At 59.5% G+C, this 25,769-nt stretch overlaps 3 protein-coding genes across 8 annotated transcripts in view; 1 reads left to right on the top strand and 2 right to left on the bottom strand.

Moving 5' to 3' along the window:
• The first annotated feature begins 143 nt into the window (after nucleotides 1-143).
• On the top strand, nucleotides 144-4,276 carry ERCC6L (ERCC excision repair 6 like, spindle assembly checkpoint helicase). The gene is made up of 2 exons (XM_074882917.1): nucleotides 144-252; nucleotides 422-4,276. The coding sequence occupies exons 1-2, from the start codon at nucleotides 191-193 to the stop codon at nucleotides 4,248-4,250; spliced, it is 3,891 nt and encodes a 1,296-aa protein (XP_074739018.1). The 5' UTR covers nucleotides 144-190; the 3' UTR covers nucleotides 4,251-4,276.
• Nucleotides 4,277-6,961: 2,685 nt separating this feature from the next.
• PIN4 (peptidylprolyl cis/trans isomerase, NIMA-interacting 4) lies at nucleotides 6,962-8,218 on the bottom strand. The gene is made up of 4 exons (XM_074882527.1): nucleotides 8,091-8,218; nucleotides 7,946-8,016; nucleotides 7,690-7,809; nucleotides 6,962-7,137 (listed from the first exon to the last, which is right to left on the bottom strand). Exons 1-4 carry the CDS (start codon nucleotides 8,128-8,130, stop codon nucleotides 6,979-6,981), a joined length of 390 nt encoding a protein of 129 aa, XP_074738628.1. The 5' UTR covers nucleotides 8,131-8,218; the 3' UTR covers nucleotides 6,962-6,978.
• A 696-nt stretch (nucleotides 8,219-8,914) lies between these two features.
• The window catches only part of NHSL2 (NHS like 2), a 36,238-nt gene continuing 19,383 nt past the window's right edge, over nucleotides 8,915-25,769 (bottom strand). For 4 of the 6 annotated variants that reach the window (XM_074883001.1, XM_074883004.1, XM_074883006.1 and 1 more), the window contains exons 2-8: nucleotides 18,628-18,780; nucleotides 17,612-17,748; nucleotides 17,255-17,459; nucleotides 16,182-16,313; nucleotides 12,650-14,851; nucleotides 12,412-12,544; nucleotides 8,915-11,955 (exon numbers count right to left, since the gene is read on the bottom strand). In XM_074883001.1, the coding sequence (XP_074739102.1) occupies nucleotides 11,643-11,955; nucleotides 12,412-12,544; nucleotides 12,650-14,851; nucleotides 16,182-16,313; nucleotides 17,255-17,459; nucleotides 17,612-17,748; nucleotides 18,628-18,780 (3,275 nt within the window). In that variant the 3' untranslated portion in view covers nucleotides 8,915-11,642. Of the gene's footprint in view, nucleotides 11,956-12,411; nucleotides 12,545-12,649; nucleotides 14,852-16,181; nucleotides 16,314-17,254; nucleotides 17,460-17,611; nucleotides 17,749-18,627; nucleotides 18,781-22,945; nucleotides 23,409-25,769 lie in introns of those variants that run through there. The other 2 variants (XM_074883005.1, XM_074883002.1) reach the window with 2 other exon arrangements.

Raw genomic sequence — 25,769 nt, 5'->3', positions numbered from 1 at the left:
GTGCCGGTCCCTTGTGCACCCACCCGGAGCGGGGCGCTCACCGGCACCTGTCACTTCGCTCCGAGACCCCGCCCCCGAGCGATGATTGGCTGCGGGGCCTTCTTATTTACATGTCCACGGGGCGGCGCGGGGCATGACGGGAAGAGCTGTGGCGTTTGAAGCGCGGGGCGGCAGCCGGAGCGCGGGCGCCATGGCGGCCCCGGGGCTGGCGGAGCAGCAACAGCAGCAGGAGGAGGAGGAGCGGTACCGGGGGTAAGCGGCGGGGTGGGGTGGGCTGAATTGGATGGGCCCGGGGGGGTGGGGTCGATGGGCCCGAGGGAGGACGGGAGCGGCGGAGGTCCCGGGGAGCGGGGCGGCGGGCCGGGCCGGGCCGGGTGTAGGCAGTCCTGGTGCGGTCGGTGCCTCACGGTGGCTCTCGCAGGCTGGTGAGCAGCGCGAAGGCGGCGGCGGGCGGTGGGGAGCTGGAGGAGGCGCTGCGACTGTTCCGGCTGGCGGCTGCCATCCGCCCCAGCGAGAAGCTGCAGGGCCGCATCCAGCGGGTGGAGGAGGTGTTGGCCGCGGCGGCGGAGCAGGAGGAGGAGGAGGAGGAGGAAGGCTTCGTGGATGTGTGCGGCAGCGGCCTGCTGATCTACGGGGAGATGCACGGGAAGCTCTTCCAGCACCAGCGGGAAGGCGTTGCCTTCCTGTACCGCCTGCACCGGGAGGGTAGGCCTGGTGGCATTCTGGCGGATGACATGGGCCTGGGCAAGACCATCCAGGTCATCGCCTTCCTCTCGGGCATGTTTGACGCTGAGCTCATCCAGCACGTCCTGCTTGTCATGCCCACCACCCTGGTCAGCAGCTGGCTGGCAGAGTTTGCTCGCTGGACCCCCGGCCTGCGTGTCAAGGAGTTCCACGGTACCAGCAAGACAGAGCGCACCAGGAACCTGGAGCGGGTCCAGAGGAAGGACGGCATCATCATCACGAGCTACCAGATGCTCGTTAACAACTGGAAGCAGCTTGCCACCAGCCACGAGCAGGAGTTTGTCTGGGACTATGTCATTCTCGATGAAGCACATAAGATCAAGTGCCCCTCTAACAAAACGACGAAGTGTGTGCATGCGATTCCTGCAAAGCATCGCCTCCTGCTCACGGGCACCCCAGTGCAGAACAACCTGCGGGAAATGTGGTCCTTATTTGACTTTGCATGCCAAGGATCTCTCTTGGGAACGGCCAAAACTTTTAAGATGGAATATGAGAATCCTATTACTAGGGCAAGGGAGAAGGATGCAACTCTAGGTGAGAAAGCACTGGGGCTAAAGATATCTGAGAATCTAATGACAATTATAAAGCCGTATTTCCTCAGAAGAACCAAAGAAGATATCAAAAACAATCACGCTGACAAACCAGATGCTCCTCTTCCTGAGAATAGTGCTCCAGTCATGCCATCTCTCACTAGGAAAAATGACTTTGTTGTGTGGGTGTACTTGGCACCAGTGCAGGAAGAAATCTACAGGAACTTTCTCTCTCTGGATCATGTGAAAGAAGTGCTGATGACAACCCGATCACCTTTGGCTGAGCTGACTGTCTTGAAGAAGCTGTGTGACCACCCCAGGCTTCTGCCTGCAAGAGCATGTGTCCAGCTGGGCTTGGAAGAACAGGAGCACTCTGAGCAGGGCCACGGGAGTGAAGCAGGTATGCTTTCAGGCGCTAATGAAATAGATCATCTCTCTGACGAAACTGTGATTCAAGAGTCTGGGAAAATGCTGTTCCTTGTAGGACTTCTAGAAAGACTGCGAGAAGAGGGACACAGAACCCTGGTTTTCTCGCAGTCAAGGAAGATGCTGGATATCATAGAGCATGTCTTGTCTTGCAGACAATTCAAGATCATGCGTATCGATGGAACGATAGCCCACCTAACAGAACGGGAGAAGCGCATTAATGCCTTTCAGAGTAACAAGGACTATTCTGTCTTCCTGCTCACTACACAAGTTGGTGGTGTTGGTATAACCTTAACAGCAGCCAGTCGAGTAGTGATCTTTGATCCCAGCTGGAATCCAGCTACAGATGCTCAGGCTGTAGACAGAGCTTACAGGATTGGGCAAAAAGAGAATGTAGTCATTTATAGACTGATTACCTGTGGTACAGTGGAAGAGAAAATATACAGGCGACAAGTATTTAAGGATTCGTTAATAAGACAGACTACTGGTGACAAAAAGAACCCATTTAGATATTTCTCCAAACAGGAACTAAGGGAGCTCTTTACGTTAGAAGATACTCGAACATCTGCAACTCAGATCCAGCTGCAGTCTTTGCATGCCACCCAAAGAAACACTGACCTGCAGCTGGATGAACACATTGCTTATTTGCACTCCCTGGAAATGTTTGGAATTTCTGATCATGACCTGATATATACGATGGAAATAGCTCATGAGGAGCAGGTTGAGAGTGAAGAAGCCCGTCAGTACATTCAGCGGAGGGTACAGAAAGCCCATGAGCTAGTTCAGTTAGAGTCTCATCTTAGAGACCAGAGGATGGAGAGTATCAGAAATGTTTGTGAAGAGATGGGGCAAAGACCACCAGAATTGCCTTCCAAGCCAAAGAAGTTGTCTCCAGAGTTGAACAACATAAACCACTTTGTTTCACCACCAGTAGCTGATAAACATGAAAATGATGGAGTTATTGATCTTACAGAGGACAAGGACATCCAGATTCTTAATGTCAGCTCCACAATGACAAGTTTGACTATTAACGACTTGGATGAAGAGAAACTGGCACAAGGTGTGTCCAGTATGGATACAGAGGTGCTTAGTACCAGCCAGACAGTGAAACAATCCAAGGTACAAGAATCTGAGCAAAACCTTGAATCAAGCACTATACCATCATCACCTGGACTTCATCCACTTGATAAAGAGAGTCAGAGTCTCAAACAGGAACTGAGTTCCCATGTAAATTCAGACAGCTTGACTGAGGCAGGGAATGGCTTGTCTGGGCAGCATCAGCATTCCTCTAATGAGTCTGGTATGGCTGACGATCCCAAAAGGCTGAGAGATGCAGAAATGTCAGATCAGGTACTTGACCCACCTGCTGCCTTGGGGACAGATAAGAACGACATTTCTGAGCTAGCTTTGGCTGCGGCAGTGCCAAGTTTATCAAATGTTACGCCAGAAATCCGTGCTGGGCTCCAGAAGTCTCGTGTGTTGGAAGCCAGCTTGGAGGATATGTCTGTGCCATCTCTCCAGGATCAAGTTGACTTCAATCTGGTCTTGGAAGAGTCTGAAGATGGATGGCAAGATGCCTCAAATCAGGAAAGATCACTGGAACACCCAGAAAAGGAGGGCTTCCAACTAAAAGCAGAAAGCTTTTGTAAATCTCCAACAAAAAAATCTCCAATAAAAACTTGGCTAAGTGAGAACAGTAACTGTGGAAAACCCTGTCACACAGCTGAAGAAGAGCCAAATAACTCCCTGCAGGGGAGTGAAGCATCAGAGGAAAGCATTGGTGCCTTTGCTTCTGGTAGAAAGAAATGCTTAAGAAGAATTGTTTCAGACAGTGAGGATGAAGAACATTCTATTATGATCTTGGAGGAAAACCAGTCTGAAAAAAGGCCCTCTCCCTTGAACAGCCCTGTACCTCAATTTCTGGAAGGAATTAGTGCATCCACTCCTAAATGTGACAGAAGTATGGCAAAAGCCATCTTTTCTCCCCGACTAACTAACAGTGGTAACAGGTCTACTGCTTCCAGGCGATCTCTAATCAACAAGGTGGTAGATGAGTTTGAGGAATTAGGAGAAATGGGAACCACTGATGATGAAGACAATGACGACAGTGATGAGGAGCACGACAACCTTGTGGAAGAAGCAGCTGAAGAGTGCAGTGGGGAATCTGCTGAGCCCGAAGAAGAACCTGCTGGAGAAACGCTTGATACAGGTGAACAATTTTTCCATCTAGACAGTATGTCCTCTGAGCAGTCTGAAGAAGATGAGACAGAGTCATCTCAGGAGGAATCCACTGGTGATGCTGAGCTGCAGTCGGGTGAGCAGATAGACTACTTCACCCAGGAAAGCATCTCTGAAAAAGAGGTTGGTCAGAGTTCCTCTCCTGCCATAGGTGATTACAATACCTTGGTAGACAGTGGGAAGAAACTTAAAGATGATGGAAAATTACAGGAGGCATTGAACTGTTTCCTGCAAGCACTTGACATAAAAAGTGGAGATCCTGAAGTTATGCTTATGACTTTAAACTTGTATAGACAGCTAGCCCAGAAATGAAATATGTACACTTTCATTAAGTTCAGTCTTACTTTTTCTCATTAAATATTTTTCTGAACTACATCATGGTCTTTTTTTGAACTAGCTTAAGACTGATGCCTGCAATACACACTTCTGTCATGGTGACTGAACAAATTGAGCAACTCCTGCATGAGGAAACAGTCTTAAGAGTCACCTGGTGGGTGCTGGGGAAGGGACTTCACTGCGGACTCAGTTCACAAAGATTAAAATGGTTCATGCTCCTGTCTGATTATTTAATTTAAAGAGTCTTCTTTATGTTTAAACCCCTCTCCAAGCTTGCAGCCCTGGCTTCATCTTTCTGCCCTTCAGATCCTGCCACTACCTCTCTCCTGAGAGGATGCTGAGGGTGTGGTTCTATGGCAGCTTGCCACAGTCCAAACTCAAGCTGCTGTAGTTCTTCCCTCCTTGACTTGAAATAAGCTGATTTGTCTGCCTGAACTTCACCCACCATTTGGGTGAGCTGGATGTGGGTGCAAAGGAGAGAAAGAAAAGAGCTACTGCAACCTGGTTTTAAGTTGGTCTGAGAATGTATTTGCTGTGGAGGAGGAAAAAAAAGTTGGTTGCTGCTATAAATCCTCCAGGCAATGGAGGCCAGCACACCATCTGCCTGGTGCCAGGTCTGACACCAAATGTGGCGCTGCAGAAACCCTTCTGCTCAAATCCCTGCCAGACTGCAGATGCTGTAGAAGGGGTATGTAGGTTGGGGGGGTGCAGAAGGATGGGAAGAGCAAGTAGACCTTGACTGCTGTGAAGTGCTGAATCCTCAAACCTTTCAGTATTGCTGGAGGAGTCAAGGGCTTCAAAGGAGACTCTAGTCTGATGTCTGGCCCCTCCATCCCCCATCTTTATTTCCCTCTGAGTAGCACGGTGAAAGTCTGCTCTCACACAAAAGCAGCAGGAGGAGGAAATACTGGTTTCAAAGTTTTGAGCTGCTTTTCCTCTAACCTTCTTCCTACATAGAGTTTAGCTGTGGTAGATTAAATATTTCTCTCTGGTACTGTAGGCACGATGAAGATATGAAGTGGGTTTGTAGTTCAGAATCATGCAAGCTAAAAATCAGAAGAGCCTTGTTCTGGCTTTTAGCAATGCTCTGCTCACCTGACTTGCCCCTCTGCCACCACACTGAGATAAACTTGGCCAGGGTATGCTCATCACTATGACTGCCTTCTGTAGGGTCTTTCCTTGTGACTACGGCAGTGAATTCTGATGTTTCCTCCTGCCATGTGCATGTTTAGTGCCTAGCAAGTTTGCCTTCTGCATTACAGTGTGATAGTAAGGGACACTTTTACACCTTGCTGAGTTTTGCAGTTTTTGGAGAGGAAACTGGTCTGCTGAATTTGAATCCTTTGTACTAGGAGACATGACAAACAAACAATGATCCTGTTGGTACAGGAGATGTGCCAATGAGCTTTTGCTAATAGGTAGAACAAAGCTCTGGTAGCCTGGAAACAAGTAGTTTATTAATAGAGCATCCCTTAAATGAGGCCACATCTGCTCTCATACTGTAGAAAGGCCTGTCTGCCTTTCATAACAAAGTATTAATGAACTAGAGCTTTGCAATCATTTGTTGGTGCCTCTGAGCTTTCCATTCTCTTAACAAACACCCCAAAAAGGGAGCGAGGAGAAAGACCTGGCCTGGTTTTGGTCTCGCCTCTTCCTTGTATATGATCTTGGGAAGGGCCTTTTGTTCTCTTTGATGTTTTCTCCCCATCTCTGAGCCCTCTGACATGGCACGTTGCTCGCCTACAAGCAAAGCTGGTGTCTCTTTGCTAGAGGTGTGCCCAGTTTGAGTGCTGCCTTTCAGCACAAAGGGGATCACTGCACTGAGATATTTATTGCTAAGATCCAAGAGGTAATGTGCTGTCTCATTTGCATCAATCATGCCATCCTTCAGGTAGTTTTACCAGAAGGATGAGGTGCAGCCTGCTAGGCTTGAGACGTGTACGGCACACCTAGCAGTAGGGGAATGCAGGAAGCAACAAGCAAGCATTTAGTGGCTCTCCTCTCATTCAAGTCTGAGTTACACAATTTCTTTCCCCAGCTTTGAGTGGATAAGATATAGCTTTAGGTATGGGTAAGTTTGTATTGGGGAGGACCCCTTCCCCAAAATCTCCTTCCTCGCCTCTGCCCAGCCAGGGTGCCTCCAGCCCTGGCCTGAGCCACACCTCTGCTGGCCAACGGCAAGAACAAGCTGCCTGCCCGGGGCAGTGACCACTGGCTCTAGCTGTAGGGGTACCCGCTCTCTACCACAGGGACTGTCCTCCCAGTCCAAGTCTGAGCTCTGGAGCAGAAACTGTAACATAGGAGCTGTCTTGTCTCCACTGGTGAGGATAGGGATGAAGGTCAAGGCCCTGGGGAACCCCTCTCTCACTTTCAGCATCATTTACATTTGCAGACAAAAGCCTAAGCACCTTATTCAGGTGGACAGATCATTATCTCTGCACCTGCGGAAAAGCAAGAGGCTGGCCTGCCAGGCAAAGCAGATTTCAACTGTGAAAAGCTCATTTCACCTTTTCCAGGGAACTCTTTACCTCTCTAGGCACGGCCCTGTTCTCTTGTCAGCTGTAATCTGTGTGTCCCGCCACAACAGCTGGGACAGCTGGCTGCCTCCACGCACACTGCTGGTTACGACTGACTGGCTCCAAGGTCAAGGTGTGTGGAAGTTCTTGGGATTCAAGCAGTCAACAAGGTCATGGTCATTCACATTTTATTTTCTGCCTTCCACCATGATAATGTGGTACCCGAATTTTGTTTTGACAGGTGGGTCTGTATACACTGGCTTGTCCATGCTGCTCACAGGCAAGGCAAACGCTGCTTCCTGGAAAGGTCCCACCATGGAGCCTCTGGTCATCCAGCCCAAGTCTCCCTGGAAGAAGGCACCATCAGGGTTAAGCTTTGAAAATCTCACTGCAACAGTGGCTTTATCAGCAGGGAGGGTGTGCGATGGGGCCGTGGGACAAGAAACCTGTCTTGGCAGCATGCACCACTGTGAGGGAGGAGAGCACAGGGAAGAGCTCCTCAGGCAGGGCTGCCTCTCAGCAAGCACCGGCTGGCTAAAGCCACGGCAGGTTTGGGCTCTGCTCTCCCCAAGTGCTGGCCTGCTGCAGTGGGGGTCATATGCCTCAGCTCTGCAGCAAAGAATTATTTACAGCTATGCTACGGGCACCTGCTTGTGCCTTTGCCTAGCAGTTAAGGCTGCCCGCAACCAGTGTTTGCGCACTCACTGGGAACACTGGGGGTGCTGGGCTTGAAGCTATTGAAACAAGCTGTTTGAAGGCACCTGGGAAGGACTTCGCAGTAGCAGTCTCCTTCAGACACACAGTGATGGCCAGCATGGGACCAGGTTCTCCCGAAAGCTGCTGTCCCTGCTGTCCCCTCCCCTGAGCACGCCCATCGAGGCTGCAGGCCCAGCACGTACCCCTTGCCTGGCTTTGTCCTCGCTGTACTGCGAGGCGACTTCGCTGAAGCGCAGGCCGGACTTCAGCTTCTCCATGGCCTCCATGGCTTTGCCGTGCTTTTCGCACAGGATGTGCCGAACCTGGGAGCGAAGCGGAGCCGTGGCAGGCAGGGCAGGGCAGGCGGGCTGGGCCGGCCGCTGGCTGCCCGTGTGCCGAGGGAGGAGCGGGGAGACCCCCGAGGGACCCTGCCCGGCCCCCGCCGCCGCCCGGGCTCACCTTCACGGCGTTGCCGCCTCCTTTCGGGCCCTGGGCTTTGCCCTCGCTGCTGCCGCCGCCGCTGTCGCCGCCTGTGAACGCAGCGCCCTGAGACCGGCCCAGCCCTCACCACCCCCCGGCCCCCGGTGCCCCCAGCCCCGCTCACCCTTGCCCGCCTTGCCGCCGCCTTTCCCTTTGGGAGCCATCTTGCCGCCGTCAGGCCGCGCCGAGGCCCCCGGGCTGCCCGCGGCGCGCCGGGATGGGGCTGCCCCTGCCGCCGCCTCCGCCCGGCGCCCGCCCGGCCGCCCCAAGCCCGCCCCGCGGCCCCAGGACCCCGCGCCGGGCCCCGGCCCGGCTGTGCCTGGAGCCCTCCTGCGGCCTGGGCCCGGCGGCCGCCACTGGCTGTCCCGGGAACCCGCCCCGGCTGTGCCCTGGGCCGTGCTCAGCACCCAGGGCTGTCCCCAGCACCCAGGGTTGTCCCCGACACCCAGGGCTGTCCCTCGCGCCCACCCAGCACCCCGGGCTGTTCCCCGACACCCAGGGCTATTCCTGGCACCCACCCTGCCTGCCCCCAGGACCCCAGATCGGTCCCCAGCCCCGACTGTCTTTAGCACACGTGCTGAGCCTGTCCCCAGCACCTACCCGGCACCCAGGACCTACTCCAGCACTCCCCTGGGCTGTCCCCAGCACCCATCCCACCTGCCCCCAGTCCATCCCCAGACCCCCACGCCATCCCCAGCACCCACGCTGGGCTGTCCCCAACACCCCCTGCAGTGTCCCTGTGCTCTCTCAGAGCTGTTGGGGACACAGTGTGTGGCAGACACTGCCAGAGGCCGTGGTGGATGGGGCTGTGTGGGCCCCGTACTTGCCCAACATCCCCTCGAGCCACCCGAGGGGTGTCAGGGGGTGCCTGTCGCCCCTTCTGCAGCACCCTTCCCCGGGGCTCTGGTCGCCCTCAGCATCCGCAAAAACCAGCACGCACAGGCAGCCGTCAGCAGGGAGCAGTTTACCAAGCTGGCGAGATTAAAAAGTACAACATTCAGAAGTACGCACCATGGCGGGCCGGCCCCCGCCCTGCGGGACCAGGGGTTGCCACCACTGGCCGGGCTCTCCCCCGGGACCGCGAGCTGCATTTCCCACAGCGAAGCAGCCGCAGAAATGGTTCTGCATCCACAGCTGGAGGGACGAGGAAGCAAGCGGCGGGGGATGAGCTCTCAGCCTGGAGCTGGCACCAGTAAGAACCCATTCCTCTGGCCAGGGAAATGAGGATCTCCATCCCATGTCCTGACCCCTGGCTCAGCAGCCAGGATTCACCCTGGACCTCCCAGACATTTCTTATCCAGTAGCAGACAACCGCTTTCACTGCCAGCGGTGCTGGGTTTTTGCAGGGGTGCCCCGGCTCCGTGCTTGTTCCCAGCCCACTTTGCAGCTGCTGTCCCCTGGCCGCCACCTCCACCATCACCAGTTTCCTGAGCAGTCATGTGCAAAATGTACCCGTCCCCAGAGCTCCCCTCTCCCGTCCCCAGGCCCCCATCCCCACCATGCCAGCACCCTGCCGCCAGGCCTGGGAGCACCAGGAGGGCTGGGTGCTGTGGGATGGAGATGAAGCATGGAAATTTGTTAGAGCTTTTTTTTTTTTGTTTGTTTGTTTTTTCCTGAGTTTCTCAGCCTGGATCTTAATTACAGGCTTAAATCTGCAACCTCGGGAGAGGGAAGGGAGCAATGTGCAAGTAATGGGAGGGAGGGGAGAGGGAACCAACCGCAAGGAGAGCAGAGCCTCTTTTATGGTGAAATCCAGCACGGGTGTGTGGACGGGGAGGTGTTTGCGGAGGGCTGTGCTTCCTGGGGGTGGGCAGAGACTCCCCAGACCAGCTCTGGCCCCTTGGAAGAGCAGCTGTAGCGCTGCCATGGTATCTTCCTTTCCCTACTGCTGCCCAGACCCAGCTGCATCATTCTCTCCCACGCACAGGAGGGCTGGGGCACGCCAGAGTTTGCAGAAATATATCAAGATTAATAAAGCGGAAATTTTTCTAAACCCTGTTTCTTTGTCAGACGCCCTTTCTCTCTTGCTACGGGCACACAGCCATGCTCATGCTCTGAGCTGGGGCTGGCATTCCCTCTCAGTCCTGCCCTCCTCCCGAGCTCTGCCCCGGCGCCAGCGGCTGTCCCTGCCCTGCTGCCCCTCACTGTGGCCTCTGTCACTGACAGCTGGGGCTCCCATGCTGGAGCCAAGCCAGGAAGCAGCAGCTGGGGGTGAGGGGGGTGAATCCCACCCTGTGCCTTCTGTTGTGCCCTGGGTGAGGGCTGGCACCCCAGCTGGGGGTATGTGAAAACCACCCCTTTGGCAGGGCTGGGCAACATGGCCGTGCCAGTGCCGCATCCCCCTGTGCCGCTGTGGCACGTGCTGCCTCCTCCCAGGCACACACTGCACAGGGTCCGCTGCATACCTCGGCAGCACGTCCCGGCCGACGGGACACTCAGGGGAACGCAGTCTGGGGACCTGCATGTGCCAGGGAGATGGCAGCACTGCCAACAGTGGTCTCTGGACAGCGGCAGGGTGCAGCCCCTGCTTTGCCAATGGCACTGGCACGCATCCTGCTCGGCCTCGCACAGCTCCCCTGCAGCCAGCGGGCATGGCCGGAGCGGTGGTAACCCCGGGAGGGACCCCAGGAGTCACCTGGGAGGTGGCTCAGGTGACGTCTGGCTGGGTTTGGCCAACAGCTCGGTGGCAACCTAGGACCTCCAGCAGCTGATGCAGCAGATGTTTGCAGGCGATGCTGTTGCAGGATACTTCAGTGTGATGCAAGAGGCAGAGCTGGGGAAGGGCTTCCCCAGGCAGCGCTGGCTTGCCACAGCCCTTCCTTCCCGCGGCGGCAGGGCCACCCGCACTCAATGTCTCCTGAAGTCAACAGCTGGTGCAGGACCCAGCGAGGAGCAGGGAGGCTGGCGGGGAGTGGGGAGGCTGGTGAGGCTCCCCAGGGCTGGTGGCAGAGGCGACCCTGGGGTTTGATTTTGGACCAAGAGCTGAGGAGCTCTGAAATGCAGCATTTTGGGGGCTTTCGAGGGGCTGGGTTTTGGCTTGAGGTCATCGCGCTGGCTGTGGACGGTGGGGTGCCTGTTCCCCGTGTGACAGGGAGGATGCTCGGGACGACAAGGGGGAACCACTTGTGGCTCTTCCAAAGCAACCTCAATTTCAGCTGGCCCCCTTATGTCTTCCCAAAGTACATCTCCGAGTATCCAGCTGAACTCAAACCCGCGATCTTTGCCTGGGAAACTCAAGGTACAATGTCAAATGAAAGAGAATAAAACATCATCACCACGTGTGCATTAGAAAAGCCATTTAAAGTACCACATGCCGAAGTGACCAAACAGTTTCAAGCTAGCTTCGCTGTGGGCACTGAGCGACACCAGGGGCTGCAGTCCTGCTCCACTTCCTGAGCAGGCACCTTCGGTCCCAGGAGCTGGCTCAGCCAGGGACGATCCCAGCTGCAGTGCCGTCTCTTTCCTCTTGGAAAGGGCCCAGCTCCTCCAGAGACACGGGGGCTTGGGCTCCAAACGCTGCCTCTCCACCAGCAGCTCTCCAAGGAAGAAACAAAAGCAGAAGAAAACCCCTGGCGGGACACATGGACTCACCCGGGCAGCCAGGACACCCCTTCCACAGCAGTATTCCCTCTGCAGCCATCTCCAGCCCTTCATGGTCAGAAGGGACCATGCAAGGTTAGGGCTGACTTTTGGGACTGTTTGCACCGTCGAGCTCAGGGGCAAATTCCATCATGACCCTCCGAGCCAGCGGGTTTGTGGTCTTGAGCAGTTCAGCAGCAGATGGCCGGGTACCGGGGCTGGTTTTGCTGCTCTTCTTCTGGAGCAGGGCTTTAAAGTCTTCGTTCCTGCTGGAGGACTTCCCAGTGCTGCCCGCTGCTGCTGGGGACTCGCTGGTTGGGGAGCCTGAAGTCTTTACAGGCGAGTGGGAGTTGGGCCGGCTGCCAAAGGTGTCACCAGGCTCTTTCCGCCCCAAGACCTTCCTCTTTGACCTAGGCACCAAAGAGACACGTGGTGAGAGCAGCCTCAGGCGGGAGCTGCTGCTGCTCTGGATGGGGTGAGGTCCTACAGCAAGCGGCGCGATGCCTGCCTGGCTGTGGCTGTGCCCGCTCCGTCGGGGAAAGAAGACAACCCATGCGTGGCAGGCGATGCACCTAGCTGCTGGTAAATGCTCTCTGGGCCACTAGGTCCGACTTGCCCCAAGGCTGATGGAGCAGTGGAACCCCCACCCTGCAAGCAGGTGACCCAGTCTGGTCACAGACTGCATGCTAAACTCTGAAGTGCTTGAGGCAGCAACAGCCAGGTTGTCCCCAAGTGTGAGCACTGGTCCCGGTGTGGAAAATTTAAGGTGGTGTGGTGGGGGGAAAACTGTGCCTGGCCCTGTGACCATGGCAGGATGCAGCAGGGGTGTGGGGCTGTGCCCACCCAGTGCCACACACCAGCCTTACCTGTGGATCACAGTGAAGAGATCCTCCGTGGTGCGGGATGTTACGAACACATCGTCGTCCTCCTCTGCGATGGAGTCAGCCGTCTTGTCGCTGACGAAGCTTTTCTCCTCTGTGCCAGCCTCCCCTGAGCTGCCTGTAGGCAGGGAGAAGGCAGCAGCCGTGAACCGCCCTGTGCGGGCATGGGGGCACCCCCCTGTCCCTGGGGTGAAACCCACCATAGGATTGGGGAGACCCTCACCTTGCTCCGAGGAGCGGTCACTGGCTTGTGCTGTGCCCAGGGCCTCTGGGGACGGTGGGTCCTCAGCGTCGGGGTCGCAGCAGGTAGGGTCAGCGTCCAGCGTGATGATGGGGCTGGGGGTGGGCGGCTGGTCCCCCATGCCGGCTCCCAGCTGTGCTGGGGTTGGGGCGAGTGGCAGGTAGAGCACGCTGGGTTTTTTGGGCACTGGTGGTGGCACCTTGGCCTTCCTCCGCTCCCCCTCGCCGGCACCACTCCACTCTGGCCGTGGCTCATCCTCCAGGCTGCCCTGCGAGAGCCGCCGGGGTCCTGCCGGGGTCAGGGGCAAGGGGGACTCCCCCGGGCTCCTCCTCCACTCCCCTTTCCGCAGCACCACAAAGCCATCCTGAGGCAGCCCCTTCTCCTTGGTGGCGGTGCCCGGTGGGGACGTGGGGGACAGGGGACCCTCCTCTCGCAGAGGTGGGGGCTTGGGCAGGATGATCGGGGGCCGCTTGGCCAGTGGCGGCTTCTCTGCCACGGGTGGCTTCACCTTCCTCTCTGGCCCCAGGCAGGGACCGCGTGATGGCTCCTCAGCGTGATCCAGGCCATCAGCGTTGTCCTCTGGCTCCGAGCGGCTGATGGAACGGAGGCGGACGGAGCGCAGGTCGGACTGCGTGACCACTGGCATGATGGGCGTGATGGGGCTGGTCTTCTGGGCCAGCTTGGTGCCAAAGGTGGAGTCGGAGTGGTGCCGGCTGACCTTCGTCTTCCCTTTCAGGGAGATTTTCAGCCCTGAGAGGTCGAGGTGGGCGGGTGGCGTGAGTGGCAGGTCGAAGGACAGCCTGGACTTGGGGCTCCTCTCCATGGGGGATGTGGGGGGCAGCGAGGACTTCCTCTCAGGGACAAGTGGCCTCACCCGCACCTGGTGCGGGGAGTGCCCAAGGATGGCGGAGGTGGGGACGGTGGGTGTTGGGGTCTCCGACTGGCTGGAGTACCCGCTGGATGGGGACATCAGCCCAGTGGGCCTGCCTGGGGAAGAGGTCTTGAGGTCTGCCTCAGCGGAGAGCTGGGAAGGCGTCGTGGCCCTGGAGATGGAGGGGGACGTGAGGGACTCAGAGCTGCCCCGTGCCTTGGTGCATTCAATGGCTGTGGTCCCTGTGGCTGTGCTCGAGCTGGAGAGGGACCGGTAGGGATCGCCAGCCTTCCAGTCCGTGAGAGGCCACTGGTGGGGGGTAGCCGTGCCATCGGGCTCCCTCCCCACACTCCCCTGGGGGTCAGCATGCACCAGCCGGTGCCCCTGGGGCTCCGGTGGGATGCACAGGCTCTTGGGTCGCTGATCCTTGGGCAGTGGTGAGCTGGGCCCTGCGGTGGCATCCTGCCCCTCTTTAATCAGAGAGACACTGCGTGTGGGCGGCGAGGGCTTCTTCTTCGCCTTCTTGAGGGAGATGCTCTTGGAGCGCCGCCGCCGCTGGCCCTCCGGCTCCAGCCCCAGGGAGATGTTGTCAGTGCTGGTGCTGCCCTCAGAGCTGGCGCTGGGGTAGCCCAGGGCATAGTTGGCGCTGCCCCGCCGGGTCTCGGCGTACGCAATGTCCACCGAGCAGAGGGAGCCTGAGTCAGTGGGCACTGACAGCGACCGCTCGCGGAACCGGCACCCTGCCCGCTCCACCTCCAGCCGCGCCGGCTCCACAGCTGGCTCTGGCTCCTCTTGGCCTCCTGGCAAGAAGTTCACCTTGGCTTCTCGGCCCTCGCACCTCTGGCCACCCCCGGAGGTGAGGGGGGACTCAGGCACTGTGCTGGAGAAGGAGCCAGGCCCATTGCTGCCCACACGCTCCTCCATGGCAATAAAGAAGGAGGCAGCGGGTGAGCCTGGGCTGGGTGATGGGATGGAGCCGCCTGGCGAGGCACAGGGGGGCCCCTTGCCCTGGCTGGCAGTGGGGCTGGAGGGGCTCCCGTAGCCCAGGGTACTCCAGGGTGGGGGGAAGTGGGTGCCCTGTGGCCCGTTGCAGGCACTGGTACAGGGGGTGGCCGCACTGTCCATGGTGGTGGGTGGCTGGCAGCAGCGGGCACCAAGATCACTGAAGGTCTTCCTCAGCGGGGCAGAGAGGGGCTGGCGGGGGCTGATCTCCTGGGGTGTCTTCCCCCCACTTGTGGCCTCAGGCACGAAACTGCAGGAGAGAGACTCAGCAATGGGCGCACGTGTGTTGAGTGTGGGGCCGTTGGCGCTTCCTGCAAGGAGAGACACAGCCTGGGTGAGCATCGTCCCGCTTCACTCTCTGCCAGCAGGTTGGTGACACGGTCCTGCTCCGTGTGCCGTGGGGCCAGGACTGGTCCCACCCTGTGGCTGATCTCTGGGACTGCACCTCTGCCCAGGCATGAAACATGCCTGGGCGGACTGGAGGGAACAGGTCGACAACCTCTTATCAGATGCTCTCCTACCCCCTGTATTGGCGTGGGTATAACCCAACTGGGGACAATCCCCAGCCTGTGTCAACCCTCGAGCCTGGGATCTGTTGGCTGGGATGTGCCATGGACAACTCAGCAGCCATGGGAGGAGTGAGACAACATCGGCCCCATGGTGATCAAAGTGCTGCCCCATGGTGGGGACAAAGATGGGGACCAGGAAGTGCAGAGCAAGGCACTGCCGCCTGGGTTGGGGAGGGACATGATGGCTCACAGTGCCACCTCATCTCAGAACTGCCTGGATAGGGAAGCACCCGGGGATCCCGCTCAGGGCACACCCAGCAGACCACGATGCTCAAGGTTGCAGTGGGTTGAGGTCTGACGATGTCCAAGGGAGAAGCCATCATAATCTTTTGTCCTTGTTTTATCACTGTCATGGGGAAAAACCTTCCTCCTACCCAGTGACAACTCCCCCTGGTGCAGCTGGTGCTATGGCTTCTCCTCCTCCTGTCCCTATCTGCCTCCAAGAAGAGGCCGGCTCTGGTTTCTCTACACCTTCCAAAGGGGACAGCATGACCCTGAGCCGGGATGGCTGCTGTCCCCACGGGGTCCTACACCAGTCTGTGGCCGTGCTGGGAGTGCTGCAGGGACCCTCAGCCACACGAGTGCCCTCAGCATGTTGGTGTGGGCCGGCTCACCAGCCCCAGCAAAGATCCAGGCAGGGTGCGTGCCCCACAGCCCCGGCACCCTGTTGGAGGTCTGCCCACCTCTGGGGAGGGTGGGCACAGGGCAGGAGCTGCCGGAGCTGAGGCTGGGTGACTCCTGTCACTAGGAGAAATTTTGGTGGCCTTCCTGCCCCATAAATGTGCAGGACCCCAACCTGGGGTGAAGGGGCTGTCCCCGATGCCATGCCAGCCCCAGGGCCAGCCCAGCGTCACCAATGTGCCCAGCACCTTGGTGTCTCAGGAGGGAGCAGAGCCAGCACAGTGGCCTTTACCTCCCCAAGGCCGGGGCATCCCTGGGGAGCCCATCTGTGCCCGGGCTGGCTACCAGCCCCCAGGGTGGCTCTGCCCACTGTCAGCGCAGCTCTGGTGGGTGCCAGCCCTGCCCAGGCGCTGCCGGAGCGTGAAAGTGGCTGCACAGTTCTTGCCGTCACCTTGGTCTCGCAGGGACAGGTTAGGGAATCCGATAATGGTCCGTCTACGCCGCAGGGTGGACTTGGGGTTCATCGCGGTCTCTGTGTTAAACAGGGAGTGACGAGCACTCGCGTGCCTAGCAAAGTGCTGCCCTGTAGCCAAAACAAACAGGCTGTATGCGGCGATGGCAGGAGGGGCTGCCGGGGTGGGGGCTCAGCCCCCCTCCATCACCGCATGTCCCCCAGCTTGGGATGCTGACTGCAGGCAGGAGCATGGGATGACACAGGGTGGTGAGCCACGTGGGGTGAGCTACTGGGGAGATGGAGGCACAGCGGGTGCTGCCGGCCGGTGGGAGGACGGAGATGCTGCAGATGGAGGTGGGATGCATGGGAAGCTACAGAGACTGGCCCCGCTCTGCGTGACAGGCTCTGGTTGGTGCTGGTGAGGCTGGACCCTGCACCACTGGCCTTCATCATTAATGGGGCCAGCAGTGCTGAGCCACACTGGGGACATGGACATGAGGAACAGCAGGGCAGGGAGAGGGACCAGCATGGTCCTGGCACATCTCTCTGTTTCAGAGAGAAAGGGCGGATCTTTGGCCTTCAGAAGGTGCACCTTGCTCAGCCGCTGGCCCCAGACTCTGACCTGGGTGCAGAGTGTGGCACTTGGGTCTGCAAGGACTGGGCAGGATCGCACCGCTGGGAGCTGCAGCCCCAACAGGATGGACGGACGGATGGACAGACAGGTGAGACACGCTGGCTGCAGGGAGCACAGCAAGACCCAAGGTGACAACAAAACCGGCTGGCTGGGCAGCACAGTGGAAACAAGAGACCGGATGGTGGCATGGCTGATGGATCAGACACAAAGTTGCAGATGGCAGGAGAGATGGCCGGGAATGACAGATGCCAGCATGGCCCTGCTGTCCCCTGCTCTGCCCCAGGTGCCCGCCTGGCCCACAGGGACACAAGCTCACAGCCCCAGCCCTGCCTCCCACCGCCCTGCACCCTACATCCTCCCCACAGTGCCAGCTTGGCACTGGGGCTGCCTCTCGCGCCTCTCCCCCCAGTGCCGTGCTGTTGGGGTGCTGCCCTACCCGAGACATTGATGGGGACGATGTTGGTTTGGATGGAGCAGGACTGGTGCCACTGCTTCTCCTCCACGGTGGGCAGGGGGAAGGCCCTGGTCCAGGCTGGCTGCTTGTCTGGGCTGGTGGGGAGGCTCAGGGAGGTGTCGGGCGGCCGAGCGCCGAGCGCAGTCGTGCCAGCAGTCTCCTCTTCAGTTGCTCGCCGGCTCGGGGGCTGTGGAGGGAAAGGCACGTGACCCACCAAAGGGATGAGGGTAGGACACAAACAGCTCCCCCCCAGTCCTTCTGCCCGACTGCCCGTGCCAACCCCTCTTCTCTGGGCGATGCTGGGGCTGTGCCGCCCTGCCCTGCTGCCCCAGCACTCACCATAAGCACGAACTCGAGGCGCTTGGCAGGCGGGGGTCGTGGCGACGGCTCGGGGGGGGTGTCGGGGGGCAGGTGACCGGCGGCACGGAAGGTCTGCCCGGTGACCCTGCTCTCGGCGTACTGCTCCTCATACTCCTCTGCAAGAGAAACGGCACCTGGGACCCTGCTCCAGCCACCGGCTGGGGGTGAAAGCTTTGCTCCCAGGGCAGGAGGAACACAAATGCATGTATGGCTGGCCCCGGCTGGCTGTTCCTGGCTGGCTGTCCCTGGGCTGGCTGGCCGTCCCTGCTCAACACAGGCAGCTCAGGAGAGGTGGGGAAGGGGGACCCCAAGGGGGAATGTCAGGGCTGGGGGGGAGCTGAGGCAGCGCTGAGACCCCAGCAGCCTGCCCTGCTCCTCCCAGGGGGCTGCCTGGGAATGCAAGTGGGTCCTGCCGGGGACAGCCAGGGGGGAACTCAGTGTCTCCCCATCCTGTAATTGTTGAGCTAATTAATGCCGGTCGTTATGGTCTGGCGGAAACCAGGTCTGCTCAGGCTGACTTAATGAGATTACAAGCTGTGGGAAGGCTGGGCTGCTGATCTAATCGATGCCTGCAAAGCATCCGAGCTGAGGCCGCGTGATGACTTGGTTAAGAAATTGGAAGGAAACAAAATCAACAGCCACACTGGTCCAGTTAGATTGATCAGATCGACAGCCAGGTCTCTGAGGGAGGCCCTTTTGGGCAGAACTGTGCCACGGTGGGGCTGGAGGGTGTCCAGCGGCCCCAGTGACTGGTCTTGGCCCCAGTTGCTTTGCTGCTTGCAGCAGTGACTTGGGAGCAGAGATTGGAGGGGGTCTGCTAGAGGCTGGGAACCCCTGGGGACCCAACTTCTACAGCTTGGCAAGGTCTGAGGAGTAGCTCGGACACATGCACATGGGAGATGACCTTGCTGTTTGCATGGCAGTCGTGTACCCAGGGCAGCACCCATCCCTGCCACCCTCACCCACCCTGACGCTGGCCCCTCTTGCTCCGCTACCTTGCAGCAAGCTCTGGAGGTTGAGCTGGGCCTCTTGGTGCAGCTGCTCCATGCCCGGCGGGCGCCCAGACGCCAGGAAGACGTTCACTGGCTGCTGCCATGACAGCTTGGTGTGGGCGGCTTTCTTGCTCTCAAGGTCCAGGTTAGAGGTGGCTGCAGGCAGAAGGGAGCAGGGTGAGAGGGAGGAGGGCAGGCGGTTTCCCTGTGAGCACTGCCGCAGGCTGCCAGCTGACACCACACCGGTGCAGCACGCTCATCCTGTCCTAGGGCTCTCCAGGAATGCAGCGACTGGGATATGGCTGTGTCCCATCCCAGCAAAGCCACCCAGGCAGGCTGCTGTTGGGTGGGACCAGACCCCATCACTGCCACTGCTGCTGCTCTGGGGGCTGGACACTGTCCCCACAGGCTGCCAGAACAAGCCAGAAAGGAAGCAGGGTGAAATTGGGGAAGGAAGCAAGCCCTGTTGCCCTGGGTGACTGCTCGGCTGCTCCTGGGTGCAGGAAAAGGCACATGCCTCTGGTGAAGCAACCTCCTGGCCACAGAAGAGCAGAAGTGGCAACTGAAAAGGAGGGAGCGAAGGGAACACGGCGCCTTTCAATCACACTGGTTTCAGCCTGCTCAGCGAGGTTAACATGCCCTGCCCCGGCGGTGGACACCCTGCAAAGGTCTCCTGGAAAGGAAATCTCTGCAGGGATGGGCCAGGCACTTGGCCAGACCCTCTGAAACGCCTATATGTGTAGAAAAGTCCCTGGGAGAAGGATCTGGGCTCACCAGGGAGCTGGACATGCTGGGAGCTGAGCGGTGCTCTGGCAAACAGGCTTTGCCATGGGCATCCCTGCAGCACCAGCACCTCCACGCCGGAGCAGCGCTGGGCCCGAGCAGATGTGGGTTTCCTACCCCCTGCAGTTTTTCACCAGAGCCAAGGGAGTGCTGCCACTGGCATGCTGCCTGCCGAGCGCATCCAAGCCCGGACCCGGGCAGTGAAGGCAGACAGTGGGTTTATGAGCTTTAAATGGGGCTCATGGGTGACCAGGGTCTCACCCCTGGGGATTTAGGGCTAATCCTTCTCCAGCTGCCCCTGGTGTGGGCAGTAGGATGGCCGCTGTTGACACCTGTTGCTGCACGAGATCCTATGTCCAGTGTCACCCACCGGGCTGGGTATCAGCCCCAGGGACCAGCGACTTCACCCTGTCTGGTAGCTGGGACGTTCCACCTCATCAGCCAGCACCGCTTCATCCACCTGGCCAGGGGGATGCACATCCCAAGTCTGACTCACATTTTGCAGGAAAGAGCAGCAAGCACGGGGTGCCAGGGGCTGAGGACTTTCTGAGGGCACTGGGGGTGCAGGCAGGCTCTGCCTGCATGCCCATCCCCATCCCCATCAGTCGAGGCACTCCCATTACCAGCGTGACAAACACTTCCCCTCTGCCACCCACAGCGTGCGGGGCCGCGGGGTGCCTGTCCATAGCGAGCACGCCGCCGCCCCAGCTGCCAAAACGCAGCCACCTCTGGCCACGGCACCCTGCTTCATGCCAGATCCCAGCTGAAGGAGCTCCAGCAATCCCACTTGCCTGGGTGAAGGGTAACGGCCCCAAAATGGGGCCAGGTTCCCCAGCACAAGCCATGTCCCCCACCGTGTCCCCCCCCAGTGCCCCGGCTCACCCGGCACTGCACCCCGAGCATCACCCTGCTGCCCGTGGGTGTCATCCTGCCTGCAGGTGCTGTCCTGCCCGCCCTTCCCCCCAGCTCCCGCTGATTGAGCAGCAGAGCCTGCACAACGCCCAGCACCCGAAAGCAAGGTGCCACGTCCCTAGCCTAGTTACTTTTATAATTTGTGTTACCATAACGACGTGCCTTAACACCAGGCTTTTTTTTTTCCCCCCCTTTCTCCTTTAAATAATTTGACTCGTTTCCATATCAACCAAGAGGTGTCTGGGCGCGCGCGCGTGTGTGTGTGTGTGTGTGTGTGTGTGTGTAAACCCCGCTGAGGCTTCACCCAGCTGCAGAGCCCCATGCCAGAGGGCTGGGCCATGCAGCCGGGGAAGCAGCCCCTTTTCTCACACAGGGATGAGGCTTTTCCTCCTCTCACCTCCCAGTTTGGTGCCTGCCAGGTGGTGATGCCAGGAGGGGACAGGGGTCCTGGCAGAAGGAGCCTTGTGCCCTGGCCTCTGGCTCACCCCATGTGCCCAGCTGACCCCTGAGGATGGGAGCCAGGAATGTGGCTGGGCACGGGGCAGGGTCAGGGCATCTCCCTACAAACTTGACCTACAAGGCCACAGGAAGGGACCACACATTCACCTCTGTAGACCCCAGCCCCCCAACCCGCTCTCTTTGGCGAGGTGGGGGATCTGCTGCTGCCCCCATTTCTGAGCGCACCCCAAGGGCAGGTCCCGCACCCCGGCTCGCTGCACCCCTCTGCCCAGCTCACACAGACCCAGCCTTCGGCCTTGGTGGGTGCCAATGCTCCTCGCTTTCTGCCCACACATCCCCTGGCGTCCACCCCCACCACCCCCTGCAGACCCTGCAGCAGTTACACAGTGTCCCCCCAGGACTCGGGGACACCCCCAAAGCACAGGCCCTTGCTGCCCCCTCCCCACCTCCACGAGCCCCCTGGTACCAGCATCCTCCTGTGGGGCAGCCCCCCGCTGTCCTCCCCGGAGCCGCAAGACAGGAGCTTACCTCCACAGCCTCGGCCCCACTGCTGGGGCAGCCCCAAGCACCCACCCTGTGGGCTCCAACCACGCAGGCAAACCGCAGCACTGAAACCCGGGGCCGCCCAGAAGCAAAGCGGAAGCGTGCCCAGGCACCCAGCGAGGGGGGGCCCAGCACCCTGCCCTGCCCATGCGAGCTGCAGGCAAGGCAAGAGAGGGCAGCGCGGCCAGCCATGGCTGGGCAAACGAGGAAAGGGCAGTGCGAGGTGGTCAGGGGGGTCCCTGCCCTACAGCACTTTCCAGCCCTTGCAGACACACAGTCGTTTGGGAACACAAGCGAGCCGGTGCTGTCCTGAGCTGGCGCAGGCAGCGGTGCCGGCATCGCTGAGGCGCTGGCGTGGCTGGTTTCATCATCCCAGCAGAAGCAGCAGCTGAGGAGGAGACGGGGTGGGAAAGAGTGGATGAGTGAAGCATTCCTCTGCTGGCCCAGGCACCCCAAACCAGAGGGGCTGCACCATGCTTGCACGACCCTGCCAGCAAGACTGAGCATCACACCCCAGTGTTTTGGCTTTTGCTCCTCGGGGTTTTTTGGGCACAGCCCCGGCAGCCGCTCATGACCCAGCATCACACAGCGGCTCTGCGATGCGCCTGGCCCACAGCGAGGGCTGATAAAGTGGCGCTGCTGCCAGCGCTTCCAAGGGCCGGGCTGTATTTGGAAGCAGCCTGGTGCAGACTTGGTGCAAGAGCAGGATTAGGGTGCCTGTGCAAGCTGTGGCTGCCACCCACATCCGTGGGGCTCAGGATGCCCCAGCTGAGCCAAGTGCCTGGCAGGAACGGTGCAGCCGGAGCAAAGACTGCTGCCCTTGGCGGTGACCCTCCTGCCAAGCTTATCGGTGACAGGCTCAAAATACAAAATGCCTCTGAGGGGGCCCCCACCCCGTGGCAAATGCCTGCGGGAGGTGAAGGTTGTCCTGGGAGAGCAGACTGGAGAGCCAGCTTCATCCCACACACCCCCAGCATTCTTGACCTGAGCCTGGCCAGCCTTGCTGCCCAGGGGGAAACTAAGGCATGGCTGGTGGGGAGGCTCACCCCACACGCAGCTGGCCTCAGCTTCCTGCTGGCCCCTCCCTGCCCTGAGGCTTGCGGAGGGGAGAAGGCAGCAGCCCCAGCTCTGCCTGCAGGCAGGCACAGGCAGGCATGGGCAGAGGTGTTAATGACAGGCGGCCGGAGGCCAGGGCTGCCGGAGGCTGCTCCCCGCATGTCCCCAGGGGCTCTGTCCCCTCTCAGAGCTGAAGGCTGGCAGCAGCGAGCTCTGCTCCTTGCCCTGGGGCTGGAAGCAGGGGCAGCGTCTCGCTGGGATGGTCCCTGCCAGGCTGCCCCAGGCAGGAGTGCAAACCAGCACTATCAGCTGCATCGGGCGCTGCTACCTCTGTGACAGCTTGCAGAGTCTCACTGAGCGCAAGCGAGGTTCAGGCTTGGGACGCCACAGCCACTCAATGAGGACCAGGGCTGAAGCCAAGGGGAGCTTGCTCCAAGGGAAGCTGAGCTTCACTCTCTCCTGGGAGAAAAGTATCCCTGCAAGACCCCCAGCCGCAGAGCACAGAATATGTGCCCTCCACGAGCATCTCCCCAAGTCACCCCGACTCCATGCCAGCATCCCTATTTACCTACTGCCCAGGCATCCCGAATCCACAGGGAGATATTTGATAGAGCCATCAGGAGTTGTTTCAATTCAGGCCGAAGCTCCCATGAGATGACACCTCTTGCTCGAGCTCACCGCCAAACTTTTCCTCCTCAAGCTCGCTCCAAGCTCACAGGAAGCGCCGGCAATGCAGACGGTGCCGCTCGGCCCCTCGCTGCTGATGCAGAGGTACCACAGGAGTGATGTAACGGCAGCAGCAGGCGATGCACCATTAGCAGAGCAGCCATGGCAACGGGTATCGGCACAGCGGCAAGCCAGCCACCGCTGCCGGTCCTAGCACACCGGAGGATGAGGACTGAGAACTTGGAGGCTGAGACCGATCCCAACAGCAACCCAAATCCCGCCAGCAGGAGCCGATGCGCCGCAGTGTCGGCAACATATGCTGCCGGCTTCGAGCAAGCGCCCCGGCCCGCCACCGGCACTGTGACTGCTCGCTCCCAGCGCGTGCGGCTTGATGACATTCCCTGTGGTACGGAGCCAAAGCGCACGCTGCTCTGCGATGAGCGGAGAGGAAGAGAAAAGAGCAAACAGTGGGAGCTGGCAGTGGCCGCAGAAAGTGCCTCCTGTCCCAAGCTCACCTCCCGCTGAACTTGGAGCCGCTGGCCCAGCTGCCCCGCCGGGATGCAGAGTGGCATCCGCGTGCATGGCAGCTCCGGGGCTGGATGCTGCCCAGGTCCGAACGACATCCCAAAGTGACACCCCACTAAACATCCACACGCCTAATGCCACGAGAGAGCAATGCTCACCAGGCAGACCTGTCCAACTTGCCGCGCGCAGGCTGGAGCATGCCCAAGACGAGCTCTTGTTTGGACAGCCGACATACTGTGCCCTGTTCAAACCCGGACCCTCCCCGGGACATCATCCCTCCGTTACACGTCTTGTGGGCACATCTCCAAGCCCTCAGTGAGGCAGGGCCATCCTTACAGACGTTTGACCTGCTGGTGGTTGAGGCCGGAGGGGCTGGAAGCTTTTTAGGGGGGGGCCTATGCCAGGAACCCAATGTTGCCCTGCACAGCACGTCTGCATGTTCCTGCACAGGTGCCCAGCAGGATCATGGGGCACTGAAGAATAACATCACCCTGCTACACCGAATCTGCTGGAGACTCTCGGTTCTTTTCACTCTCCCTGTTTAAAATGCCATCAGCTGATTTTTGTACTGACAGGAGATAACGGCATTGCAGAAGTTGATGACAGGGGTGGTGGGTTTGGCAGCTGTGAGGGTCACTCAGCGCATGGGGAGAAGGCTGGATTATGTGAGATTTCTATTAAAATCACTAGCAGCAATACAGTCAATAACACCACCGTCCCTCAGTAGGGCTCAGAGTTAACAGTGTGCTAGGGCACTCTGTCTGCCTGGCCCTGTGATGACATCCGGTAAAACAGATAAAAGCCCTCTTTCTCCAGCCGGATCCCAACTGATCCATCACCTTTGCCTCATGCCTTGTGTAGGGCAAGACCAGAGGGGACACATACGCTCCCCATGGATGGTGTCAACTGTGACCCCAGACAGACAGACTGGGGTAGCCTCCTGTGGTGGGGTGCCCTGCTGCAGTGGGAGCAAGGTGACAGGGGAAAAGCTGACGCTGGTCAAAGTCCCCATGAACTGTGGCACTGCTGGCTTGGTGACTGCCCTTGAGGCCAGTGCGGAGCCCGGCTGGCAGGTGGGGGCCGCTGGTGAAAAGCCGGGCTGGGTACGTTTGGCTCGGGCAATGTGAGCCAGGACCCTGTCAGGGAGTTTTGACAGGCAGGGGAGGTGTGTGTGCTGCAGGGGGGACTTGGCCAGCGAGCCCGGCACAGGAGGAGCCCCGGCGCACCATCCGCCTGTGCTGCGGGGATGGGAACTGCCCGTGGCCACGCTCGCAGCGGGGCTTGGCTCGGTACTGCAGCCGGCCAAGGTGAACTCACGCTGCTCCCTGCCAAGGGGCTGAGAGCCACCGCTCCCGAGGATGGAGCAGCAGTGCCGGTACCAGTGGCGGCTGCTCTGGGCTTGGCCACGGGTGCTCTCATCACCCTGCCTTTGCCATCCCGGATCCTGGCTCGACCCCAGTCCCCGAAGCCAGCCATCAGCCACGGTCAGCAGAATCAGGCCTCTCGGAGCCCTTCTCCCAGACCCGCCGTGTCTCCCTAGCAGCATGGCTTCCTCCTCATATCACAACCCTTACTCTCACGTGCTTCCCAGACAGAAAAACAGGCGCAAGCCTTTCCCGAGGGCCTCAGGAAACCCAGCGCGGCAACCTGCCAGCCCCAGCCCCAGCCGGTCCTTGGCACCACAGCACAGCATCACCACACACCGCGGCCAGGGGCACCCCTAGGCCCACGGTGGCCAAGGCCAGCTGCCCAAGGGCTTTCCCCTGGTGATGTCCCCAGCCTGGCCAGGACTGTTCAGCGGTGCATGGATGCTTGGGGCAGTGCTCCCAGCTCTCCCAGGCGCACGGGCTGCCTGTGCCGGAGAGGCTGCAGCCCCTCGCTGGGCAGGGGTGCTTCCAGGAAAGCGCCATTTCCCCTGTGCCCGGCTGGTTTTACACTCCGCGGGGCCAGGACAATGTGAGGAAGTTGCCTGAGAGGGGAACGCAGCCAGGCCCCAGGACAAAGGGGCCTGAGACGTGAAATCAGCCACAGCAGGAGCGATGGTGAGGGCAGTGAGAGCAGCGAGAGCCCTGGATGGCTGCGATGTGGGCTGACCCATGGTCCCACGGTCCCCATTCTTGCCACCACTAGCAAGCGAGAGTTGCCAGGAGGGTACAGCATCACAGGGCCGGGCAGGATCCATCCCAGCCGGGCTCAATCCC

The sequence above is a fragment of the Strix uralensis genome, chromosome 13 (genome assembly GCF_047716275.1).
Source record: "Strix uralensis isolate ZFMK-TIS-50842 chromosome 13, bStrUra1, whole genome shotgun sequence".
Taxonomy (NCBI): domain Eukaryota; kingdom Metazoa; phylum Chordata; class Aves; order Strigiformes; family Strigidae; genus Strix; species Strix uralensis.
The sequence above is the reverse complement of the archived record's forward strand: the minus strand, read 5'-3'. Positions and strand labels throughout refer to the sequence as shown.

Bases quoted from the DNA above. Each gene is read 5' to 3' on its own strand.
- ERCC6L (XM_074882917.1), top strand. From the start codon at position 191: ATGGCGGCCCCGGGGCTGGCGGAGCAGCAACAGCAGCAGGAGGAGGAG. The intron at 253-421 runs GTAAGCGGCGGG...TGGCTCTCGCAG, and splicing joins GAGGAGGAGCGGTACCGGGG to GCTGGTGAGCAGCGCGAAGG.
- PIN4 (XM_074882527.1), bottom strand. From the start codon at position 8,130: ATGGCTCCCAAAGGGAAAGGCGGCGGCAAGGCGGGCAAGG. The intron at 7,810-7,945 runs GTGAGCCCGGGC...CTTCGCTCCCAG, and splicing joins GAGGCGGCAACGCCGTGAAG to GTTCGGCACATCCTGTGCGA. The intron at 7,138-7,689 runs GTACGTGCTGGG...GCCTTCTTCCAG, and splicing joins AGGACAAAGCCAGGCAAGGG to GGAGACTTGGGCTGGATGAC.